We start from the raw sequence: 23,107 nt of genomic DNA on the forward strand, positions 1-23,107 counted from the left end.
TTGTTGCCAAGAAGGCTAATGGCATATTGGGCTGCATTAGTAGCAGCATTGCCAGCAGATTGAGGGAAGTGATTATTCCCCTCTATTCGGCACTGGTGAGCCCACGCCTGGAGTACTGCATCCAGTTTTGGGCCCCCCACTACAGAAAGGATGTGGACACATCGGAGAGAGTCCAGCAGAGGGCAACAAAAATTAGGGGTCTGGGGCAGATGACTTACGAGGAGAGGCTGAGGGAACTGGACTTATTTTAGTCTGCAGAAAAGTGAGGGGGGATTTGATAGCAGCCTTCAACTACCTGAAGGGGGGTCCAAAGAAGATGGAGCTAGGCTGTTCTCAGTGGTGGCAGATGACAAAACAAGGAGTAATGGTCTCAAATTGCAGTGTGGGAGGTCAAGGTTGGATATTAGGAAAAACTATTTCACTAGAAGAGTGATGAAGCACTGGAATGGGTTACCTAGGGAGGTGGTGAATCTCCATCCTTAGACATTTTTAAGGTCCAGCTTGGGATGATTTAGTTGGTATTGGTCCTGCTTTGAGCAGGGGGTTGGACTAGATGACCTCCTGAGGTCTCTTCCAACTCTAATATGTGATTCTATGATATATGGGATCACTGTTCAAACAATTTAGGCCCCAAGTTTAGAGTTTATAAAGCCAAAGTTCAAGAAAAATAGGTCCTTGAAGGGTTCCCCCCAACCTCCAAATTCCACATTGAAAAACCCAACTTTGTTCAGCTTTAATCATTCCTTGAAATCTAACCAATAGAGCACTGTTCTAATACAGGAGAGCTAGAAAGTGGGGGGTGGGAATCACTACTCTATCCTCATTAAAGTATGAATACTGAATGTGCAAAACCAGTTATTTAATTTTACAAATTTGAATCTATTTGCATCCATTGGGTCCAGGGAAGAACAGTACCAAATAAGACATTTGCCTTGTTGACGAAGCTATGTGCCAATTCTCCCACACGCCTACCTGTGACTGCACATTGGCTCCCACTGGGGAGCTCTGATAAGAAGTCAGTGACTGCAAGTTTATAAATGAATCTCCAGAATTTGTCATCTTAAAAGAGCCAGAGGAACCTGAAAAAAGCAAGAATAAAATTTAGCCAAATGCAGAGAAACTGTGTGGCTCTTTCTTCAAAAGCAGAAATATTATGTTCTCAAGTTTGAAGAAAAACTACAAAAAATAGATACATACAAAAAAGGCAACTTTCAAACACTGCCAAAAGATACCCAGGGCAAGTATACCCTTCAGAAAGTGACTAAAGGTTAAATAAGAGAAACAAACTGATACAAGTACTGTCTTTATTGGCAAAAGACAAGCCATCTGGGTCCATGATAATACTTACCAAACAGGAGAGTGTGTAAGGATACACCATTATAAAGAAGGCATGATACAGCGATTACTAAAACATGGGCTGCATTTGAGATTTTCAGAGGTATTTAGGCATCTAAAGATGTAGACAGGTGCCTGGTAGGATTTTCAGACGCATCCAGGTACCAAACTTGCCACTGAAATCAATGGGAGTTCAGCATCAGGATGCTTGTGAAAATCCCAATAGGCCACTTATCTGCATCTTTAGTTACCTAAATACCTTTCACAATCTGGCCCCGTCTACAACCTAGAACTCAAATTAAGTAATTAAGTTAATAGGTATTCAAAACAAAACTCCAATTAACATGAACAGAGATTAAAAGGCCAATCCTTGGGTCTGGCTAAGCAGCATACAAGACCCAAGCGTGGAGGTAAGAGGTAGAAAGATGGTTTTATGCATGTTTCTGAGACTGAGCCTCAAATGCTTTCTGCACTCATCCCCAGTGCAGAGCAGCCATGCCAACAGCAGCATTCCCCTAAGAATCATTCTGCTAGCTAGGGATTGCTGGCATGCAAGCCACCATGTCCCCTCCCCCATGGCTTCATGCCCCCTGGGAATTCCCTATGGGCAGCTTCCAATGGGGGGGGGGGGGAAGAGCGCGCCAAGGATCTGGTCCCAAAGATATAACACATGGATGGGAAGAATGATACACACACCTGGGTCGATGAGATATAATCAGTGTTTAATTTGTGCCAGGGCTGAGCCCCAGCATCTTAAGGCTTGGCAGTTCATAGCTCTAGCACTTATGGCCTTGCCGCATCAGTTATGAATGTAAAAAATAATAATAATAATTTTTACTTGAGCCCTGGCACCTCTTTCACTACAAATTAGGCTCTGCATATAACCCTCCATAAAACAAACCTCTCAAGTCACATGATAGTGTGACAGCCCTACAAAGGGCATATTTCCATGTAAAGAGGAAAGCGGTAATGTCTTTTTATTTTTAAACCACCAAATTAAACCTCTAACATTACAAAATGGATCTAGTTTTTCCACTCCTCTAGTCACTGTCTAAAAGGTGGTGGTAACTCCCTGATGTAAAACACTTCTTCTGGTTTTTCCTTTGACAATCTTCAGTAAAGCCAAACTAATGTGCACTGCTGATGGGAAGTCTCACGGGTCTACTGAAATTACCCAAGTAAGCAAACAGAATATCCAAGGATAACGGATCACCATCTCACACATTTAACTTAGATTTGATTTATGAAATATTTTGTACTGTAATATCTTAGTAAGCCTTCTGAAGTATAACTTTTAAAGTAATAAATACTTAGTTCTTGGTTAATATCTGTTGGTAATATTACTCCTGGGGGATTCTGCACCACTGCATATGCGCAGAATTAATGTCCCCCACAGAAAAATGCTTTCTGATGGGGAAGCAAAGGGAAGCCACAAGAGTGGTCATGCGACCCTTCCCAGCAGTATGTTTCAGGTGCCCAGGGCAGCCGGCAGAGAGGTAATTCACTGTTGGGCAAGGGGTGGGACTGGGTAAGACTCGGCTGGTGGCTCCTACTCTGTGCTGGGCTCAGCTGCCAGTCCCGGCTGGGCTGAGAAGAGGAAGTCCTCCCCCTGCACGGCATTCAGGGCCATATCAGACCCACCCCTAGATTTCTCCCTCAGCTGTAGGAAGCTCTGCAAACTCTCCCCCACCACCACACTTCCTGCACCCAGCTGCAGGGGGAGGGTGTGACGAAGTGGGACTGTTCTTAATGTTTCCTCTAAATATTGTAGGGGTGCCTCAGTTTCCCCTACGCATTTCTTAAGTCTCTAGGTGGTGGGATAAAGGCCAGTGTGCATAAATGGCCGACACTCTGTCTCCTGGCAACTAATGGCCGGGGCCCTTCCCCCCTGCAAGGTGATAGCTGAAGGTGTTGGAGAACAAAGGAATCAGGTGACTTCCTGGCCCGGAAAAGGACAAAGCCCAGAGGAGATGGGGCTGGAGGGGGGGTCAGTTTGGAGCTAACTGGGGACAAGGAGTGAGGGCAGACGTGGGTGTCTGGCTCACTGCCTCCCAGAATGGACCCGGCCGAGGGGTCCTGTTCTCTGTACCTACAAGCTCTGTTTTAGAGCGTGTTCCTGTCATCTAATAAACCTCTGTTTTACTGGCTGGCTAAGAGTCCTGTCTGACTGCGAAATAGGGGTGCAGGACCCTCTGGCTTCCCCAGGACCCCGCCAGGGCGGACTCACTGTGGGAAGTGCATGGAGGGGCAGAGGATGCTGAATGCTCCAAGCTCAGACCCAGGAAGGTGAAGCCATGTGAGCTTCTTGCCCTGGAGACAGTCTGCTCACAGAGAGGAGACTTCACCAGAGTCCTGACTGGCTTTGTAGGGAGCAGTTCCAGAGCATCACCCAGGGACTGCGAGACAGAGGGATTACTGTACAGGGAGCTGCTCCCACATCCGCCCAACCCCTGTGCATCCAGAGCCCCTCATATCCAGACCCTCCCGCCGAGCCCCACTCCCCCTGCCTGTGGACCACCCCAAATGAGCCACCCGCACCCAGATCCCCACCCTTCCAAGCCCCAACCAGCTGCACCTGGATCCCCACCCCACTGAGCCCCACTCCCCCAGCATCTGGACCCCCCCACTAAGCTCTCCACACTCAGACCTCCCCTGCTGAACTCTGTCCCCCCACACACACGTGGATCCCCCCCACTGAGCCCCAACCACCTTCACCTGAACCCCTCTGCAAAGTCCCATCATCATTTCACCCAGAACTCCCCCGCAACAAGCTCCTGTGCATCCAGATCCCCCCCCCCCCAACACCCAGATCCCCCATTGAGCTGCTTGCACCCAGTGTCCCACACAGACCCCCTCTCAACCCACACCTGGATCCTGCCTTCCCACACCTGATGCACATGGCATGGAGGGGCAGGGCCCTGGGGTGTTTCTGGGGCAGGCCCAGTCCTTGCTCTGTGTCAGGGCTGGGTGCAACCTCACTGCTGAGTCTGTGTCCCTGGGGTGGGGTGGGGTGTGGTGTACAGTGCTCTCCCATCTCTGTGCAGCCAGTGGCATGCTATAGCTTCCACATTTATTTAACAAATAAAATTTGCAGAATTTTAAAATAGTGTGCAGAATTTAATTTTTTGGTGCATAATGCCCTCAGGAGTATAATATGAGGCTTCCCTATAGAACTCGCTATTAATTTTTTCTGAGACAGATAGATGTGGTCAGGGATGCACAAATTATGTGGGACAGATTAGGAAAGTGAGAATTAACAAATTTCAATTGTATCTTTTAATGTCCATATGATTAGTCAGAAGTATCAGTACACACACAGTCTCTCATCCTCTGTGGTGCTCTGACACTGTGCTAGAGAGACTAGGAGGGCCATTTGCAACAAGAATGAGAAGCCTCTGGCTCTGGACTAGAGAGGCTTCTCAAAGCAAGAACACAAGAAATACCTTTTTTAGAGGCAGCTTTTCCCTACTGGGGTTCTTTCTTACCAGAATTTGGTGTTGATGGAGAGTTTGCCTGGTTACCCTGGGCCACCACATTTGTTGCATCCACTGCTGTTTTTGCTGCATAAATGTTAGCCTCTTCCTGGAACTTCCCCATATTTTTTTTGTACCGGATTCTCTTGTTACCAAACCAGTTGGAGACCTAGAAAAACATCCTTGTCAGTACTTGACCAAACTATCATTATCTCCTAGTAGTTACTGAGTCTACCACCAAAGGTAACTTTAAACTAAGGTTAGAGGGAAAAATTTGCCATACAGCTTCTAACAAAATCTAGGATGCATAAAAGCATCTTTCACCATAATAGATGGTAACAATGAGCCATGAGAGTTTAATTGCAAGTCTCCTAGTGACAGACAAGTATTGATATTTTACAAAAAACACACATTATTAAAATAAAAATGCATCTTCACAATGAGAGCAATTTCAAATAAAGCACTGTTTACCTGCGAGACTGTGATGCCACCCTTCTTCGCTAGCTCTTCTTTGGCTTCTTCACTGGGGTAAGGATTACTCAGGTGGGAATAAAAATATTCATTCAGTACTTCTGTTGCCTGTTTGCTGAAGTTACGCCGTTTACGCCTAAAAATACATAAGTTATTCTTGCTTAAAAAAAAAGTTAAAGAACATATCACAGGGATTTGTCTCAACTCCTCTGAAATCTACTCTATATTGTTTCAGCAAATATGCAAGACAGACTTAATAGCTATTAAAGATTGTAATATTAATGATAACTAAGCATACTTCATAACCCACGACATGTGGTGTGTATTTAAAGATATTTATACTAGATCAAGGTTGTAAATGCAAGCATTGTAACTCTTATAATTACTGGCATCAAGCAACAAACACATCAGAAAATGTGGTCAGAGCCAATAGCTGATGCCATTGGGCTGTGCTTGTTTATTACCTTGCATCAAGAAATCGTGAGCGCAAGATCATCACTGCCTCACATGTGCTCTGTTTCAGCTGCATCTGGATAGTGCTGAATTTGCCATGGATTATGTTCACCATGCGCTCAATTTCTTTTGGCGAAATTGGCCTTGTTCTACTCTGTTCTCTGAGAAGATTCATAACATGGGTGGTGAACTCACTGCATGCCTGAAAATAAATTAAACAAAAACACAATAAAGTACCCCTAAAGTTCAGTTTAATTTCCCCAAGTGAATAAATCCAGAATATTTTAATTCACGTTTAGTTTTACTCCTCCATTTGCTCTTAAAATTATTGCAACAAGTATAATCTTTCAGTTAGCTTAGAGATCAGACTAGGTAAATTAATGAATGTCAAAAGTCCTTTCATTTTAGTCTAACATAGTGAGCTGAAAGATTTTTAATTGAATTTGCCATCCTTGCATTCATATGAATAGATTATACTCCCTGTTCTGCACTTACAACCAACAGCAAAGGAAAAATGGTTATTTTTTTTAATTGAGAGGATAAAAACTCTTCCATGCAGAAAGATCACCTGTTCATATTTCTCTAGCTCAGAGTGGTATATCTGTCGGATCTGTGACAGCTTGGCCCTGTAGTCAGAGTGTTCAATGCTATTGTCATTTGGACAGCCACCTGATGTTGCTGCTACAGTCGTAGGTCCTCCTCTTCCTCTTTTCTCGGGCCCGGAGACACCCTCTGCCAGCAACATGTTATCTAGTCTCATTAGTTGAGCATCGGGGGGATCTTCCTCCTGAATACCGCGAATACTTAACACTAGATAAATATAAACAGGGATCAACAAGTTATTTCTGAAGTAGGAAAAAAGTCAGCTTTAACTCCGGTGATTTATATTCTCTTCACAGATTTTAACAGTCATGTCTTCATGTACAAGGAAAAAGGGGACAGTTAATGAAGCTGAAAGATGACAAATTCTAAATTCACAAGATGCTGCTAAGACCAAGAATTTACCAAAATTCAAAGAAAGATTATACATTTATATGTATAACAAGAATATACAGAGTTATAGTAATTAACATTAAAACAATGTTGGAAGGGACTTAAAACCTCATGCTTCAGGTCTTAGGCTAATCTCTAACCATTAGAGGTTAGGTTGAGAACTTCATGGAACAGATAACCCCCCCATTTGCCCCTGCAGGGTTTCACCATCCTCAGAAGCATATGGTGCTGGCTACTGTTGGAGACAGGATACTGGATTGGGTCTGATCCACCATGGCAATTGCTTTATTCCTAGACATGTAACTGAAAAGAATGACACAAAAGTACAAACTTCTACGAAAGTCTGTACAATAGGGATGATTTTTGCCTAGTCTGTTTTATGTCACCAAGTCTGACACCTCTGAATTTCTATTAGAAATCAGACCTAGAGGTATTACTTTGTGAATAATCTAAAACCACCAAAAACAGTCCTATACTTATGTCTGAATTGTTCATAAGTCTCTACTAACTGCAAGAGAGCCAAGTTTTAGAGCTGATTATGAACTTACATGCTTCTACATATGTAGATTGTTTAAACATGTTTATTTAAAAAAAAGCTACTAATGATTTTCTTCTCCCAACTATGTTTTGTCTCAACAGCTGATTGGGGGCAATCTCAATTCTAAATAAGCGCTTGCGGGACAGCTAATTCAATTGAGCAATATACATATGCAAACACTTTTCAATTCTTTCTAATTCAAATTCTATTCTTTGCTTGTTAATTACAATTTTTAGTCTCAAGAGAACAGTAGGTGCTAGACAATTTTTGTTAAGTGACTGAAGGTTGCACAGATTTGATATCCTATAATATTCACACACCAAGGACACTTTTTTTATACAAAGATTCAAGATGAAGGAGATGCCATAATTATGAAGCAACTGGGTAAAGGGACCATCTTTCACTGTAGGCAAGGCCAGGATCTAGATTAACAAGTACACGGACACTTAATATACACAGATTACAAAATACAATATAAATAAAAATCAAGGTTACCTTACAATTAGAAATTCAAAAGCAAACATTCACAATTCTGAAAACGCACATATTACAATAAAAATTAACCTTTAACTTTTGTTGAGTCTCACAATATTTTACAAACCATATAGAAACTATAAGCCATGCAGACAGTGAAAAGACAGACAATATACAATCTTACTATAAACTGCCAATGTAGTCAAACTCTTCTCCAAAGTGCACCTCCCTGAACCCATTCTTTCTACCTTTGCCAGCAAAAAAAAAGTAGAGCAAGGGCATGCACACAGGACCAGGGTGTCAACATAAAACCTTGCTCCATAAGCCTTGCTCCACATAACAGCATTGGCTTTAATCAAAAATAGTTCTCTGATGTCAACTAAACCTCAGTTGCTTAACATTAAAAAAGTTACACAACTCCAGCAAAAGTTGGAAAAAGCTGAAGTACTCAATGCTTTTTTTGCCTTGATCTTCACAGACAAGGTCAGTTCCCAGACTGCTGCACTGGGCAGCATAGTATGGGGAGGAGGTGAGCAGCCCTCAGTGGTGAAAGAACAGGTTAAGGACTATTTAGAAAAGCTGAACATGCACAAGACCAAGGGGCCAGATGCAATGCATCTGAGAGTGCTGTGGGAGTTGGCTGATCATTGCAGAGCCATTGGCGATTAGCTTAGAAAACTCGTGGCGCTCAGGGGAGGTACCAGACGATTGGAAATAGGCAAATATAGTGCCCATCTTTTAAAAAGGGAAGAAGGAGAATTCGGGGAACTACAGACCGGTTAACCTCACCTCAGTCCCTAGAAAAATCATGGAGCAGGTCCTCAAGGAATCCATTTTGAAGCACTTGGGTTGAGGAAGGTGATCAGGAACAGTCAACATGAATTCACCAAGGGTAAGTCATGCCTGATCACCTGATTGCCTTCTATGATGAGATAACTGGCGCTGTGGATATGGGGAAAGCGGTGCATATGATATACCTTGACTTTAGTAAAGCTTTTGATACATTCTCCCACAGTATTCTTGCCAGCAAGTTAAAGAAGTATGGATTGGATGAATGGACTATAAGGTGGACAGAAAGCTGGCTAGATCGTTGGCTCAATGGGTAGTGATCAACAGCTCAATATCTAGTTGGCAGCCGGTAACAAGCGGAGTGCCCCAAGGGTCGGTACTGGGGTCGGTTTTGTTCAACATCTTCATTAATGATCTGGATGATGGGATGGATTGCACTCTCAGCAAGTTCGCAGATGACACTAAGATGGGGGGGGACGAGGTAGATATGCTGGAGGGTAGGGATAAGGTCCAGAGTGACTTAGACAAATTGGAGGATTGGGCCAAAAGAAATCTAATGAGGTTCAAGAAGGAGAAGTGCAGAGTCCTGCACTTAGGACGGAAGAATCCCATGCACCGCTACAGGCTGGGGAGGGACCGATTGGTTAGGTGGCAGTTCTGCAGAAAAGGACCTGGGGATTACAATGGACGAGAAGCTGGATATGAATCAACAGTGTGCCCATGCTGCCAAGAAGGCTAATGGCATATTGGGCTGCATTAGTAGGAGCATTGCCAGCAGATTGAGGGAAGTGATTATTCTCCTCTATTCGGCACTGGTGAGGCCACGTCTGGAGTACTGTATCCTGTTTTGGGCCCCCTACTACAGAAAGGATGTGGACAAATTGGAGAGAGTCCAGCAGAGGGCAACAAAAATTATTATTATAACTATTATCATGACTCATGAGAATAGGCTGAGGGAACTGGACTTATTTTCGTCTGCAGAAGAGAAAAGTGAGGGGGGATTTGATAGCAGGCTTCAACTACCTGAAGGGCGGGTCTAAAGAGGATGGAGCTAGGCTGTTCTCAGTGGTGGCAGAAGACAGAACAAGGAGTAATGGTCTCAAACTGTAGTGTGGGAGGTCTGGGTTGGATATTAGGAAAAACTATTCCACTAGAAGAGTGGTGAAGCACTGGAATGGTTTTCCTAGGGAGGTGGTTGAATCTCCATCCTTAGAGGTTTTTAAGGTCTGGCTTGACAAAGCCTTGGCTGAGATGATTTACTTGGGGTTGGTCCTGCTTTGAGCAGGGGGTTGGACTAGATAACCTCCTGAGGTCTCTTCCAACCCTAATCTTCTCTGATTCTATGAAAAGAAAAAGAAAAAAAATCAACCATCTTCCAACAGCAGGAAGTAGTCCTGAATTCCTTTCAGATCACCTACAGAAAACAGTTCTTAATTTTTGCATATTCTTTGCAAGAAAGGTAATAATTGGAGATATACCAATCTCCTAGAACTGGAAGGGACCTTGAAAGGTCATCGAGTCCAGCCCCCTGCCTTCACTAGCAGGACCAATTCTTGCCCCAGATCCCTAAATGGCCCCCTCAAGGATTGAACTCACAACCCTGGGTTTAGCAGGCCAATGCTCAAACCACTGAGCTATCCCTCCCCCCTTAAGCAAGAGTGTGTGTAACAGACTGATATGGATTACACCATTTCCTCTAGATACAATACTTCCCCTACTACATATTCAGTCTTAAAACAGTGTACCGTATTTATTGAAGGGTTTCAGACACACAATCTTGGGCAACACAGACTGCATTAACTCTAGAGAATGGGCAAAGAGTTTTTTCCACTTTTAAATGGGTTTAAAATGCGTATGTGCATAGTGAAAAACCATTTATGTAGCAAACACTGCCTTGCCACCCATAGCTAGCAGTTCCATGGTCCTCAACTTTGTTTTACTCTCTCACTTTCAACCTAGTAAGTCTGTTCCTCCGACTTCTATAATTCACCGTCCTTGGTGTAAATGGCCTCTCGTTCCAAGATTCAGGCACGGAAAATGGAACAAAACCAGGTCCACAGAAAGAAGAAAATGAAAAGCAAACTGAAAAGATGCTCTCCATTAAAACATGAGTGGGAGATTCTGCTAAAGGAGGATAAGGAAGGGAAACTGTTGCATATGTTTTAATCAGCAGCCATTCAAATTCTTACCAGAAAGTAAAACAAAGGAAAGCATATTTTTTTACTGCAGACTATACACAAAAGCGTTCCTCTAACAGCACCATTACTAGATATTTTTGTAACGTGGAAACAAGAGGGAAAAAATCATTGTTCTTTTAACTGCCAGTTCTCTATTTTCAAATAGTTCTGAACCATGGGTTGGCCATTGGGACTGCAACCACAGGGGCAAGTGAGCCAGAGTTCATTTGCTAACTAATCTTGGCTAAAATTCACATTAAAGTATTTTGATTGGTACATACAAATACAATTAAGAGGAGCAGATATATTTGGGTCTCGCTTGCTATTTGAAAACAATTCTGCCAAACCCTTTTCCATATGTACTATACCGCATATCAGAATCTGCCTCAGTGCTAGAGTCAAGCTCCCAGCTGCAGCTTAATTTTCTGTCACTTGTCTAATTATGGTAATTAGACATTAGTTATCAATTACACATAGGCTCATCTCAAGTCAACTGTTGAAATGCATGTATGAAATGCTTGTAAAGTCTCAAGGGAAGAATTTAGTTGGCTGACTCGAGTAAGTCACAAGTAACTAGAGAGGAGTTAGATAAAATTAACATTTTGTAGGCTACACTTCTATCCTGGTAAGTCAAATGTTTATTTAATGGAACTCTGTCAAGATGATTAAACCTAAGCATTACAACTGAGCTCTCTCTTTTTAAAAACCTACTACACAATATTTATTTTAAACTCCTCCTGGTTTATCTGAAATTCACTTAAATTATACATATAATTGCCCCAAAGATCAGATATTTTAATAGTTAAATAAAGCCATTAAAATTAAACTCCTCAAAGTCAGGCCTTCACTGGGGCAGCTGTCATAGGTGGTCAATTTTTAGGCCTAATACTTTCAACATCCCTCTTCAACTAGTTTAACATTTGAGTTACTTTTGGTATTAATAAAAAATGTCTGATTCATTCAAAGCGATCTATTTGAAGAATTCATAACCAAGAATTTGCAGCACGTAGCAGCCTGTTCAAATCAGTGAGAACAAAAGCTGTATTCATTTATGTAACAAACCTCTAGAGCCAGTAATCATGGAAGAGGATGATTGGATGAACAAAACCATAACCAGGACATCCACTGTACAGGGTGGTATTAAAACCAGCTTGTGGAAGGGTATTTAGATACCACAAGCTGCCTGTAAGTCATTTCAGTTGACACCATCTGGATTTAGTACTGGTTTGCCTTCTACCAAAAAAAGAAAGTGTTTGGAGCAGTAGAAAAGTGAGAAGCTATGGATTCTTTAAACAAATTCAAGCCTATGACAGAGACACAAGAACAATGCCAGGATTTTAGAGTCTGTTAAGAAACAGGTGAATCTCCTCATACTTTTGATTTTTTTCAAATTCAGGCCAATCTCATCCCTACCAACCATCATTTGCCACACCCATCTGTCTGCCCGCAACACAATCTTTGTCTCCTCAAGACACCACCAGCTTCAGGACTTGACAGAAGTAAAGTGGAAGCATTAAAAAACAAACAAACAAAACAAAAACCACCAGTCAATATGCTCCTTCCTCTGCTCCCTCCCCCAAAAAAATCAGGGACATTTGTAGCACAAATGAACCTTTAAAGCCCCCTAAAAAAAAGCTTTTTTCATTGGCATTAAACAATGATTAATTAAAAGCAATGACAATTGATGATGCACTATTTTCTCTGATATAGACAAATCAAAAGCGAAAAGTTTAGCTTGAGCTGCCCCAATCTGATCAATCTCCCAAAGCTAGTAAAGAGAACATGGTAGTCTCTCACAAATATTAGAAAGAAAGAAAGAAAAATCACTAATGTGATCACAAACTTCTAAACTAACATGGGTATCCCACATCATTTCCCCCATATGTTACTGTGTGGATTGGTTCGGTCACTTAAGTTTAGAGGTGGGCTAGCAATGTTTAGCCTTTTGGTAGCCCAGTGGACCACAATGCTAATTAGATCAATTTGTCCATCACTGTATCAATACCTTAATAAGTGATCAACATATCAAACTGGACAAAAAGATCAACATTTTTAAGTTGCAGCTACACTAGTGTGTACTGCATTTTAAAACACTAAGATGTACAATAAACAACATTAATATTATGGGGTTGTGTGTCAAGACTTTATTGAACAAAAGTGGGAGCAGTTGGGTTTTTTCTAGCAGTTGCACTGTACTTTCAAAAGTAATTACCATGTACAGTACCAGAGGATGAGTGAAGAAAAAGAAAATATATAATTCATGGGTTCCTACTTTAGTTTTTGGTACAAACTTGGGACCAAACATAAATTAAGACATTTATTCATTTTGTTTTTTTATCTGTCCAGTAGATAGACAATTCTAAGTAAATGTTCTGCCATTCTGCTTATGTAGTTACCTATCACATATTCAATGTTTTAAGCATGACTCAGACTTGTCCAGGCTTAGTATTATGCCCAAATCTATCTCTATCCATTCATCATATTTATGAATGCTTTTAACAAACACCCTTCAGGATCATAAAGCCTTTTAAACTGGTGCTGTCATATACACTAACACAGTATTATACATTCCCCAGCACAACACCCACTAGATATTCATCAAAATGTAAAATAATTATACTAAGCCAAATGAAATTCCCATCATTTCTAATTAATCCTTAATTAAAATACATCACAACCTAAGGTACTGAAACCTCACTCAATATGCAAATGAAATCATTACAATATATTTACATATCATTAATTAAAGATCTGCAGTTCTGTAATGAACTGTATGAGATCACTGATGCCAAAATAAAAATGATATGCAATTTGTTTAGGCTTGTTTTCCTCTCCAGATTTTCTTCCACGTGGCAACAGAGCAGAAAAGCTAGAGGTAAATACATCTATTGGCTGTACGGCACACAAAAACAGAACCTTGAATGTTAACCCCTCTGAATTTCAAGGCATTAGAAGAAGAGGGATAGGGTGAATTTGAAAATGCCGGTCTTACTGGTACACTTTGTACAGGTGTAAAATGACTACACAAAGCGCAAGGCACTGGGACTCAGAGGGTTGTACAGGTGTTGACTGACTGGAATTTAATAAACAATTCTGATGAGACATGAGGGAATCTATGGAGTAAGAAGATTCCTTTTTAACAGTATTTTTTAAAAATAGAACTGCAGAATAATTAATTGGCTCTCAGCAGGAACTGGGACTAACTAATCAGCACTAAACTGCATGTAGAAAATGTACACATTTTATTTATTTTAAGGCTTGGTGCCTATCGCAATGGCATTTGGAAGCCATACAATTTTTTTTCTTAAATAATCTCCACACACATCACTACAAGCCATCCCTTACTGCTACCAAGAGAGGAAACCCTCATAATCGCATCATTTAACAAATGGGCCTCCCATTGCACCCTGAAGGCCATCAAATCCAAGCTATCACTAGCCACAAGAGGAAGCAAATTCCACAGCCAATGACCCTCTGCTAAGAGCAACAGCCCTCAACCCCCACCTCCACTCTGGAGAGTCCACTTTTCCTCTACTGGTCTCAAGTGTTGTGACAGGACAGAGCTTTCTTAAAAGTCAATATCTGAAGGTCTTGTAGATTCTCCACCACAGAAGAAGAAAATTAATTCAGAAGGAAGACAAGTATGATTCTGAGTGCTAAGGAACAAGACAACAATGTAGGAATTTCAACAAACCCAGCGACAAAGGGAAAACACCCATTTAGCCCCACAGCACTTGCCAAGTTCTATAATGGAATGAAAAAATACAAATTGAATGAACCTATTTGAACAACCAGCATGTTAGAGGAAGGACAAGGTATTGCAGTCAGTGGGAGGGGGAAAAAATGGTATGTGTTATAAATTGCTAAACAAAATACTTATTGATTCTTTGTACTGCAGTCATGCCCAGAAGCCTCAATCAAGATCAGAGGCCCATTTTGCTAGGCACTGTACAAACACATAAGGAGACAGTACCCCTGCCCTAAAGAGCTTGAAACCCAATATACTCAGGTGTTTGCTGCAATCAGTCAGAAAAAGGAAATCCTCAAGGATAATATTTGCTTTTATTTCCATTGATGTACACACCTGGACATTAAAGCTATAAACAGCTTTTATATTTGGACAAGCATAGCTTTCTGGAGTCAAGCATCTGATGTCCATGGCAGCTGAACACCAAGAAAAGAGTCTGCTAGACAGATTTATTTACAACAGGTTTTTAAAATATTCTAAGACAGAATAGTACTTTTGCCAGTTCTCAAAAGAACTAAGTGGGTGTTATTGTGAAGGAGGTTAGTATGGACTTCAGTGGAGCAATGTGTTGTTGTGCTCCTTGAGGGAGCACTGTCTGCCCCCTCATACATTGCTTGGGTTAGATGTACCTTCAGTAAATGTGTGTGGAGTGTGTGTATCTAGGACATACTTGAAAGTGAAATATCTATTTCAGTATATTTTTCCTGGTGAAGTATAGAAATAAAAATGTCATTCTACAAACTACAGTGACTGAATTATTTAATCCAAAAAGAAAAATATAAAAGAAATCTCATAATCCAGAGTTCAAACAGTAGTTTGAGAGAAGGCTAGATTTGGATAAATCAATTTAACTGGCAAAGAAGAATAGTTACTTTTACAAGTATTTTTTTAAAAGCACTTTCTGGGCAAAATTTCTCTACACTTTCCAGCTGGCTGCTCAATGGAGGGGCACATGGCTTATCCTGAGCTATTGTGAGTGACACTGGCACACTAACAAAGGGAATGTGGGAGAGAGGTTTGGGGGGCAAACATGTTTTAAACTGATTCAGAGCTAGAAAGGAAGCCTGTGCGCCTGGGTCACAAAGAAAGCCTAAACCTTATGCTACAGTATGTCCAGGCTTTTATTTGCTTGAAGCCATAACATCTGCTCTCCATAATTTAAATAAGGAACAGACAGGCCATCAGACATTCAAAAACCTATGAGACCAAAACAAATCCAGCGTAGCCAAGGTACTGAAGTCTCTAGTTACAAATATGTTTAAGTCAAATAGAAGTTAAACTTCCAGGTTATAACACAGAGCAAGCAAATCCCAACATGGAAAAACAAATAAAAAGTGTGCTGTAGCGCTTGGATTAGTCACCTTTTAGCTGTCCTAAGATTAGCTCCTGCTCAAAGGAAAAAAACCACATAGGATAAACAGACATAAGAATATAGCATAACAGTTCACAAATTTCTATTCCTATAAAATTTTCCTACAACAAAAGAAAATTGCTGCCATGAGAACTCAAAATATGTCAACTATAACATTCTCTTAACACAAAAGTGAGAGTGTGTTGCATTTCATTTAGTATCACATACTGTCTTTGATGCTAAGGACATCATTGAAGATAAAACTAGGTGAATTGATATACAAGATAATTACAAGTTATTTTTTCAGTATAGGTTCAGTACCAAGGGCAGTATTAGGATATTAATGTTAAGCAACTTATATCATAAAGAATACATTTTCTACAATTAAACAGGTTCTACAAGTAATTATCCTTTAATATTGCATCCAAATTCAGTAAGCTCAAAAGTTTACACAACAAAGCACAATAAAACATCCCAACATCACTGCCTGGGAGTTTATAGATGAACAATTGATACACTGGGTGGCCAAAATCAAAATCCACTCGCTCCTAACCACCCCATTCCTGCTCACAAAGAAAATAAGTCTCATAATCCACCTGTCAACTCAGTTTCCTGCTGCTTTTGTCTTCTTTCCCCATTTATCTGCTGCTTTTCCTCACAGCCTCTCTTTTCTGTGGTCTAGTTCATTTTCCAGTGTTAATCTCCTAGTCCCTCCACAGTTTTGGGACCATCTTCTTTCAAGAAATAGCATGATATGGGCATTCTATTAAAGACATTCTGGTTGTCACCCCTTTGTGTCTACACATGTCTACTCAGAGATTATAATTGTAATGTTTACATTTTATTTTGTTTTTCAAATCAAAAAGCAATGAGCAGTAATATTTCCTTCAAATCATGGCACAGCCTACATTGTAGGAAGCAAGCTACAAATAATCTCCAACCTACAGAAGCACAATGGGCCAGGAAATCACCATTAAAGCCTTAAGCTGTAAAAATCATTCACTCAGCAAAGACCTATTTCAATTGCACTTGACCCAGGAGCTGTTCATTTCTGATACCCAACTTTCCAAAAAATCATTGAAAAATTCCAACAACACACCTGTTTTTTCCTTGATCTCACACAGCACGCTGAAAAGAGCTGGTTTCATTCTGTGGCAATTCAAGGCATGTTTTCTGAAAAGGAGAGAAAGAAAAGATGAATGCTGAGTGGAAGGGGAAAGAGGCAGGAGTGCCAAGGTTTATAAAAAATAGATTCCATGTATTTATAAAAATGAGCAAACGAGAGCATAAGATTAATGTACATTTAGAAGTTCTAGTCACACAGTTCACTCAAGGTCGTCACCAGAAACTCTCTACCAGAATAATTTATAGCCTTGAAATACTCAATTGCTTATAGTTGGCAGAAGCAAAACAGAAGTTAAACTCTACCAAAAGTATATTTTATATGATGTCAACAAATGGCTGCTTTCTGAATTAGTATTCTTCCAATTGCTCTAACAAAGCAGTCCATCTAAAATATGAGAAAGATCCACATTTTTACATTATACAGATTCTGAACATTAAAAACAAAACAGAACTCAATTACCATTGATCAAATCAAATATTGTTCCTTTTAGTTTAATCAAACTCAAAACAAGTATCAGTCTCCAAACAAAAGGAGACTGTTCTTCCCCTAGAACAGAAATGGAAGAAATTGCACCCAGAGGACTGTTGGGATCTCTGGGCAAGAGGGATGAAAGGTAGAGATACTTTTTAAGGAGGGGTAGGCCTTAATTGATCAAGAGCAGGCTGGCTGTCTAAGGGACACCTCTGTGCAAGCAGGAGGACCTAGTGCCAGAAGCCACATCATATGTAACTAATTATACATTCATAATGTGGAATACCATACAGAATGTGTCTGACTGCATCCTTAGTATGAAATCATAGCATACATTAACTGCTTCTTTGGAGCGGTTATGTTTGTTATGAATATATTAAAAGCAGCATTTGCATATTATGAGCTACACCTCACCTTGATGCACCCATGTAATTCTATCAAAGAAAGGGATTTACAATAGAAACTCTGACACAGCTGTAGCTGGAGGGGCACTCAAGCCCCACTAGAATGTCCATCTACTTTTCCAAACAACCTAAAGTACATTCTCCTTTGACAGAAGCCACTTGATGCTTCCAGTGTTTGAGACAGATACCACCGCATTTTTTGTCCTTGTTTTTCCAAACAGAAATTATGGGAAGGGGAAAAAGATTAATAAGTATGTTACACTTGTTTGTGGAAAGAGAGAATACATTAAATTACATCACTGTTTACTCATGGCCAATGTCCACTTTATTTCAATGTACCCTCTAAATAAATCTAAGTTATCACTCCAGAAATATTTCTTATTTTGTAGTTCAGTAATGCCCAAGAGGCACTGTAGATGCAGTAGCTGCCTCAAATAGCTTACAATTGAACATGACAAAACAGGTGAAGGGTAGGATAGACAGATATAAAATACAAACTAAGTAATCAGGGAGATGACAGGCAAATGTCTTGTTAGTACAGTTTTTTGTTGGTAGGGTATTCTTTTAAATGAGAAAGTATTTTTTTTTGTATGCAATGGAAATTGATTTATGCACATCTCTATATAAATAAACTTTGTTTTAGAGAATGCTGCTAATAGTTTAAGACGACAAAGTCAACTTAAAAAAAAATCACTTCTATCAAAAAAGTTTTTAATCTACTATTCAAAGCAGCCACTGCATGATTTGTTTTTCCTGTCAATTACAAGTAATTTTATTCCTGTTTGACAGAACCCACATAAACATTCATTGTTTCCCCTGCATAGTCAGTTTTCCCAGTCTGTGTGGGTCATTCAAAAACAAAGGGAACATTTTAGAAAGCAGAACATGTGAATATAAATCCACAAAAATTGATAAGAAACTGAGTGGCAAGTGTAGTATCCAAAACTCCCCCCCACCCTCCAGTTAAAAACTACTACTTAAACAACAGTCATGGTATCCTGCAAAAGTTAACTATTTTCACAATGTGTTACTACATTTGGAACCAATCTTGTGTACATCAACAAGGGGGGAGGGGGTAATGTTAGCAAGTTTCACACTTTCAAGTGATTACTATAAAGAGTGAAAAAATATGAAAGAACTTTGTAATCCTCTATTTTTACCTATGCACACACTCTTTGTACCCCTGTATATCATAAGAAGTTTGAGATAGAAACTACAAAAGGAGTTCTCAAACACCCTGATGAGATATACTCTGCATCAGTAAAAATACAGTTTTCCTAATACCAAAATATACAAGAATGCTGAAATTAATTCCTTTGCCCTTTTTTCACATCCACAGCAAGTAATATCTGCTTTTCTCCCTAGCAATGGTAAAGCTCTTTCCATCACAATCTCAGTTGGTCTCTCCTCTAGTAACAGAAGGCATTACATTTTATTTCAGTCTCATTCAGAAGCCTTAAAAATAAGCTTGGCCAAGTGTTCTTATAGGCTCTGGTACCTTCATATTTCCCCCCCCCCCCGACATTTGCGGAGGGATCTTCATACACAGCTGAATACTTAAGCTATTTGAAAAATCTTATATACCATACTACTTCACTGAAGAGATACCAGAGCTGATGCCATTGCTGTATCTCTCACCCAAAAAGTGATGCCATATTCTCAATTACAGCCAGACATGTAGCTGCAATTGCAAACTATGAACAATCCTCACGAAGTTTGTTAGAATATCGCTCTGGAACAGGATACTAAAAAAATTTACATTTCTCTGGGGGAGATTTTTAAAGGCACAAATGGCAATTAGGCACCTGACTTCCACTGGAAGTTGGGAGTTAGGTACTTGCCATTTGTGCCTTTAAAAATTCCCTCTACCACCACCTCCTTTGATGACAACCCCTTATGTAATTTTTAAATTATTATTTAATTAAAGGTTTCAGAGTAGCAGCCGTGTTAGTCTGTATCCGCAAAAAGAACAGGAGTACTTGTGGCACCTTAGAGACTAACACATTTATTTCAGCATAAGCTTTCGTGAGCTACAGCTCACTTCTTCGGATGCATAGAATGGAACACACAGACAGGAGATATTTATACATACATAACACCTTTTCATGTTCTCTGTATGTATAAATATCTCCTGTCTGTGTGTTCCATTCTATGCATCCGAAGAAGTGAGCTGTAGCTCACGAAAGCTTATGCTGAAATAAATGTGTTAGTCTCTAAGGTGCCACAAGTACTCCTGTTCTTTTTATTTAATTAAAGTACATTCAGAGCCAGGAGTAACCCCTTTTCAGAAGCTCTCTTTATTAAATACAGATCATCCTGATATTCCTTACTCAAGCTATGGGTAAGGGCTTAAAAGGGTACTCAATTTCCTTACAATCTCCCATCAATAAGATTTACAACAGGTAGCTGCAAGCCTCCCATAAATATTCAAATACAATACAAGAATTAAGCAAAATATCACAAGTTGAAGTCCACTGACCAGTTTACTTCAATACATGGAACCAAGAAAGGCATAATGCACATTATCAGATATCTAAGCAGATCAATATCTACCCACAGACAAGCAGCCTGAGAACAAAGGCAGCTGAAAAGAAAGCCAAGTGGATTCTATTGTCCTTGCTTGATGACAAACCACCAATTCCAGGCCTTAAAACTCAGCTCCCATAAAATAGGGCTAAAAAAGCTGATTTTCACACTAAATAAGCTAGATGTGTTATAAGTTCTCAGAAACAGGCTGTCCAGATGTCATTACATAGCTAATATGGCCAATATTTATTCTTTTGTAGAATGATAAAGTTGATTAACATTGATATTAAGCAGGTTACTTAATGTAATTTTTGGCAGATTGTTTTAAATAAAACAACTTCTCTTCAGTTTTTAGCTTGCAGTCTAAAATTTAGAATATAAATACTAAAAGTTCTGAAACTCAAGAGGCCCCAGTGAAGTTATGAGGATTTGAAACCCAGTACAGTTCAATATGCAGATTTTTTTAAAATATAGAGTAAAATTAAACTCTAGCAAATAAAACAGCTGGAGCTAAATCATGGCCAAGCCATCTTGCAGATAGATAGATATTCCAGGACACTCTGCCTAACATCCCTGAAGCATCTGTGCTACTGGTTACACTAGATTTAAGGAGGGTTGCTTTGCTTTCTTTACAATGACATATAGGCCTTCTTACCAAGATTCTCCGTTTGCAAGTAGACTGCACAGATGGACCCATTATTCTCTATAATGCAAGAACCTGTGTTGTGCATGCACAATCATCTCATATACAAGGGCACTTCTTATAAAGTTTGAGCCTTCAAAAACTTTGTGCCAAGAAGATCTAACAACATTTTTTTCTAGAGATTTCTGTTTTCTAAAAACACTGAAAATAGCTAAAGCAATATAGCCTACACAAAAAGCACTATGACCCCATAATTAAATTATTGTTTATAGGCAAAACAAAGAAACTTCCTAAGCACTCAACTTTTTCAGCTCTCTTGTAGATGAGTTTTGAAAATCAAACAGAACTGCAGTGCCTTGTGTGACATACACATTAATCTGTGCATGCACTTACTATGAAGTAACTATAAACAGCTTTAATTTTGTGTTGCAGTGACTGGTAAAAAGAGAGAGCATATTAGGGGATGCCTCATTCCACCACCAGTAATGGAAAATATGTAAGGAGCTTGAAATAGTAGCAGCATCCCCTTCAGTATATTTTTTTTTTCATTTCAACATGCATTGTTTTGGCGTAAGAGGAACACAGAAGAGCACCTCTGAAGAGTCCCTCTGACTCAAACTAGTCCAGAATATTGTTTGAAAAACTATAAGGTAGAATAATATCTTTCCTCAGTAAATACAGTCTAGAAAACTCTAATTTTACCACAAAACTCTCTCCTAGGAAGCCCCATCAACATTCTTTTTTTTTTTTTTAAATCAATAACTATTTGGTTAGAACTTATCTTCAGATCATACCAAACATGTTTATGGGCCTGGAGTTTATTTTCAGTAGTTCTGCGTACTTGCATAAATCACTTTCACATGGTTTCCAAAGGTGTAGTTAAAACCCGCTCTACAGTTTCTGAAACAGTACAGATCATGACTTGCCAGTGTCTACATTTACAAGTTAAACCATTTTCAGCACCAGCTCAGCTGCTGACACCAACAGGTAGTTTACCTAGCATAGACAAGGCTTAAATGTCAGGCCAAAGAAACTTCTCAGAGTAAATAAACCTTGGTTTAGGTAATTTATAATGGAAAGTCAGCCAGACTGCTAACCAAAGTCATAAATCACTGTCTGGAATCTGATGCATGAGTATTCATTTGCTAATTTTATAAGCCAGATCTGTTTTATAATCCTCCACTTTCCAAACTACTTCCTCTAGTCTACATACTTTCTACAACCCATACATACCAAGTAAGCAAAACATAATTACAGAAAGCCAATCAGGGGCACAGACACCTCTAGGGTAGAGAAAAGAAACTACAAGATCTTGAATTATGCTGATGTTTTTACATCAGGTTATGTTATTCATTTTATTATTTACATCCCCTCGAGGATCACAAGAGCATACAATATGCACAGAAGAGAATGTAGTCCTCAAGTAGGCTTCTCTCTTTAAACACAAGTACAGTTAGTTCTCACCCAAGTGAGGGGTGATTCAGACATAGTGCTGCCAGGTGCTGTGAAAACTGCTCACACATAGCTCTGCCAAAGCACCTTAGACCTGAAATGTAATACACCTGCCATTCAGTTCCTGTGTGCATGTGCCTCTCCCTACCACACACACACACACCTCTCTGCCAGGGCACTTCAATACTGAGCTGCAATCACAACCTTGCATTTATTCTACTCCTAGGCCAAATTATACAGTAGTTGTGCAACAGACAGAAAAAAAAAACATTTTCACTTGTGACTGGAGCTGTGATATGAACCCCCATCTGCAGTAGTGAAAGGACAATTCATTATTAAGACAGGCTAGCTTTTAAAAAATAATTATAAGAAGCGTTAAACGGTTCACAGTCTGTTATCAACGGGACAAAGGTACAAGATCCTCTCAGTCAATATACAAATCAACTGTTCAACTCCCATACTGAAAGTCTCCACACTCTTATTCTTATTGGGATGGGAAAATAAAGTCTAGTTAAAAATTTCCCCTGAGCAGAACTAGCAAGTAAGAAATTCAAAATTTAGATCCACAGCCTCAAATCCTCCATGTTCTCAGGAACTCAGTAACGTATAACTGTTCATCTCCAGGTCACTTGTGCCACTACAGCTACTGAGTCAAAGGCATTGCCATTTGGTGACTTCATTAA

At 39.9% G+C, this 23,107-nt stretch overlaps 1 protein-coding gene across 2 annotated transcripts in view; it reads right to left on the bottom strand.

The window, feature by feature from the left end:
- Positions 1-23,107, bottom strand: part of PBX4 (PBX homeobox 4) — a 28,759-nt gene that overhangs the window by 4,064 nt on the left and 1,588 nt on the right. For both annotated transcript variants that reach the window (XM_044995071.1, XM_044995070.1), the window contains exons 2-7: positions 16,902-16,975; positions 6,301-6,542; positions 5,744-5,934; positions 5,280-5,415; positions 4,821-4,977; positions 973-1,079 (exon numbers count right to left, since the gene is read on the bottom strand). In XM_044995071.1, coding sequence (XP_044851006.1) covers positions 973-1,079; positions 4,821-4,977; positions 5,280-5,415; positions 5,744-5,934; positions 6,301-6,542; positions 16,902-16,975 — 907 coding nt within the window. The remainder of the gene's footprint in view (positions 1-972; positions 1,080-4,820; positions 4,978-5,279; positions 5,416-5,743; positions 5,935-6,300; positions 6,543-16,901; positions 16,976-23,107) is intronic.

This window comes from Mauremys mutica, chromosome 20, assembly GCF_020497125.1.
Source record: "Mauremys mutica isolate MM-2020 ecotype Southern chromosome 20, ASM2049712v1, whole genome shotgun sequence".
NCBI lineage: Eukaryota > Metazoa > Chordata > Testudines > Geoemydidae > Mauremys > Mauremys mutica.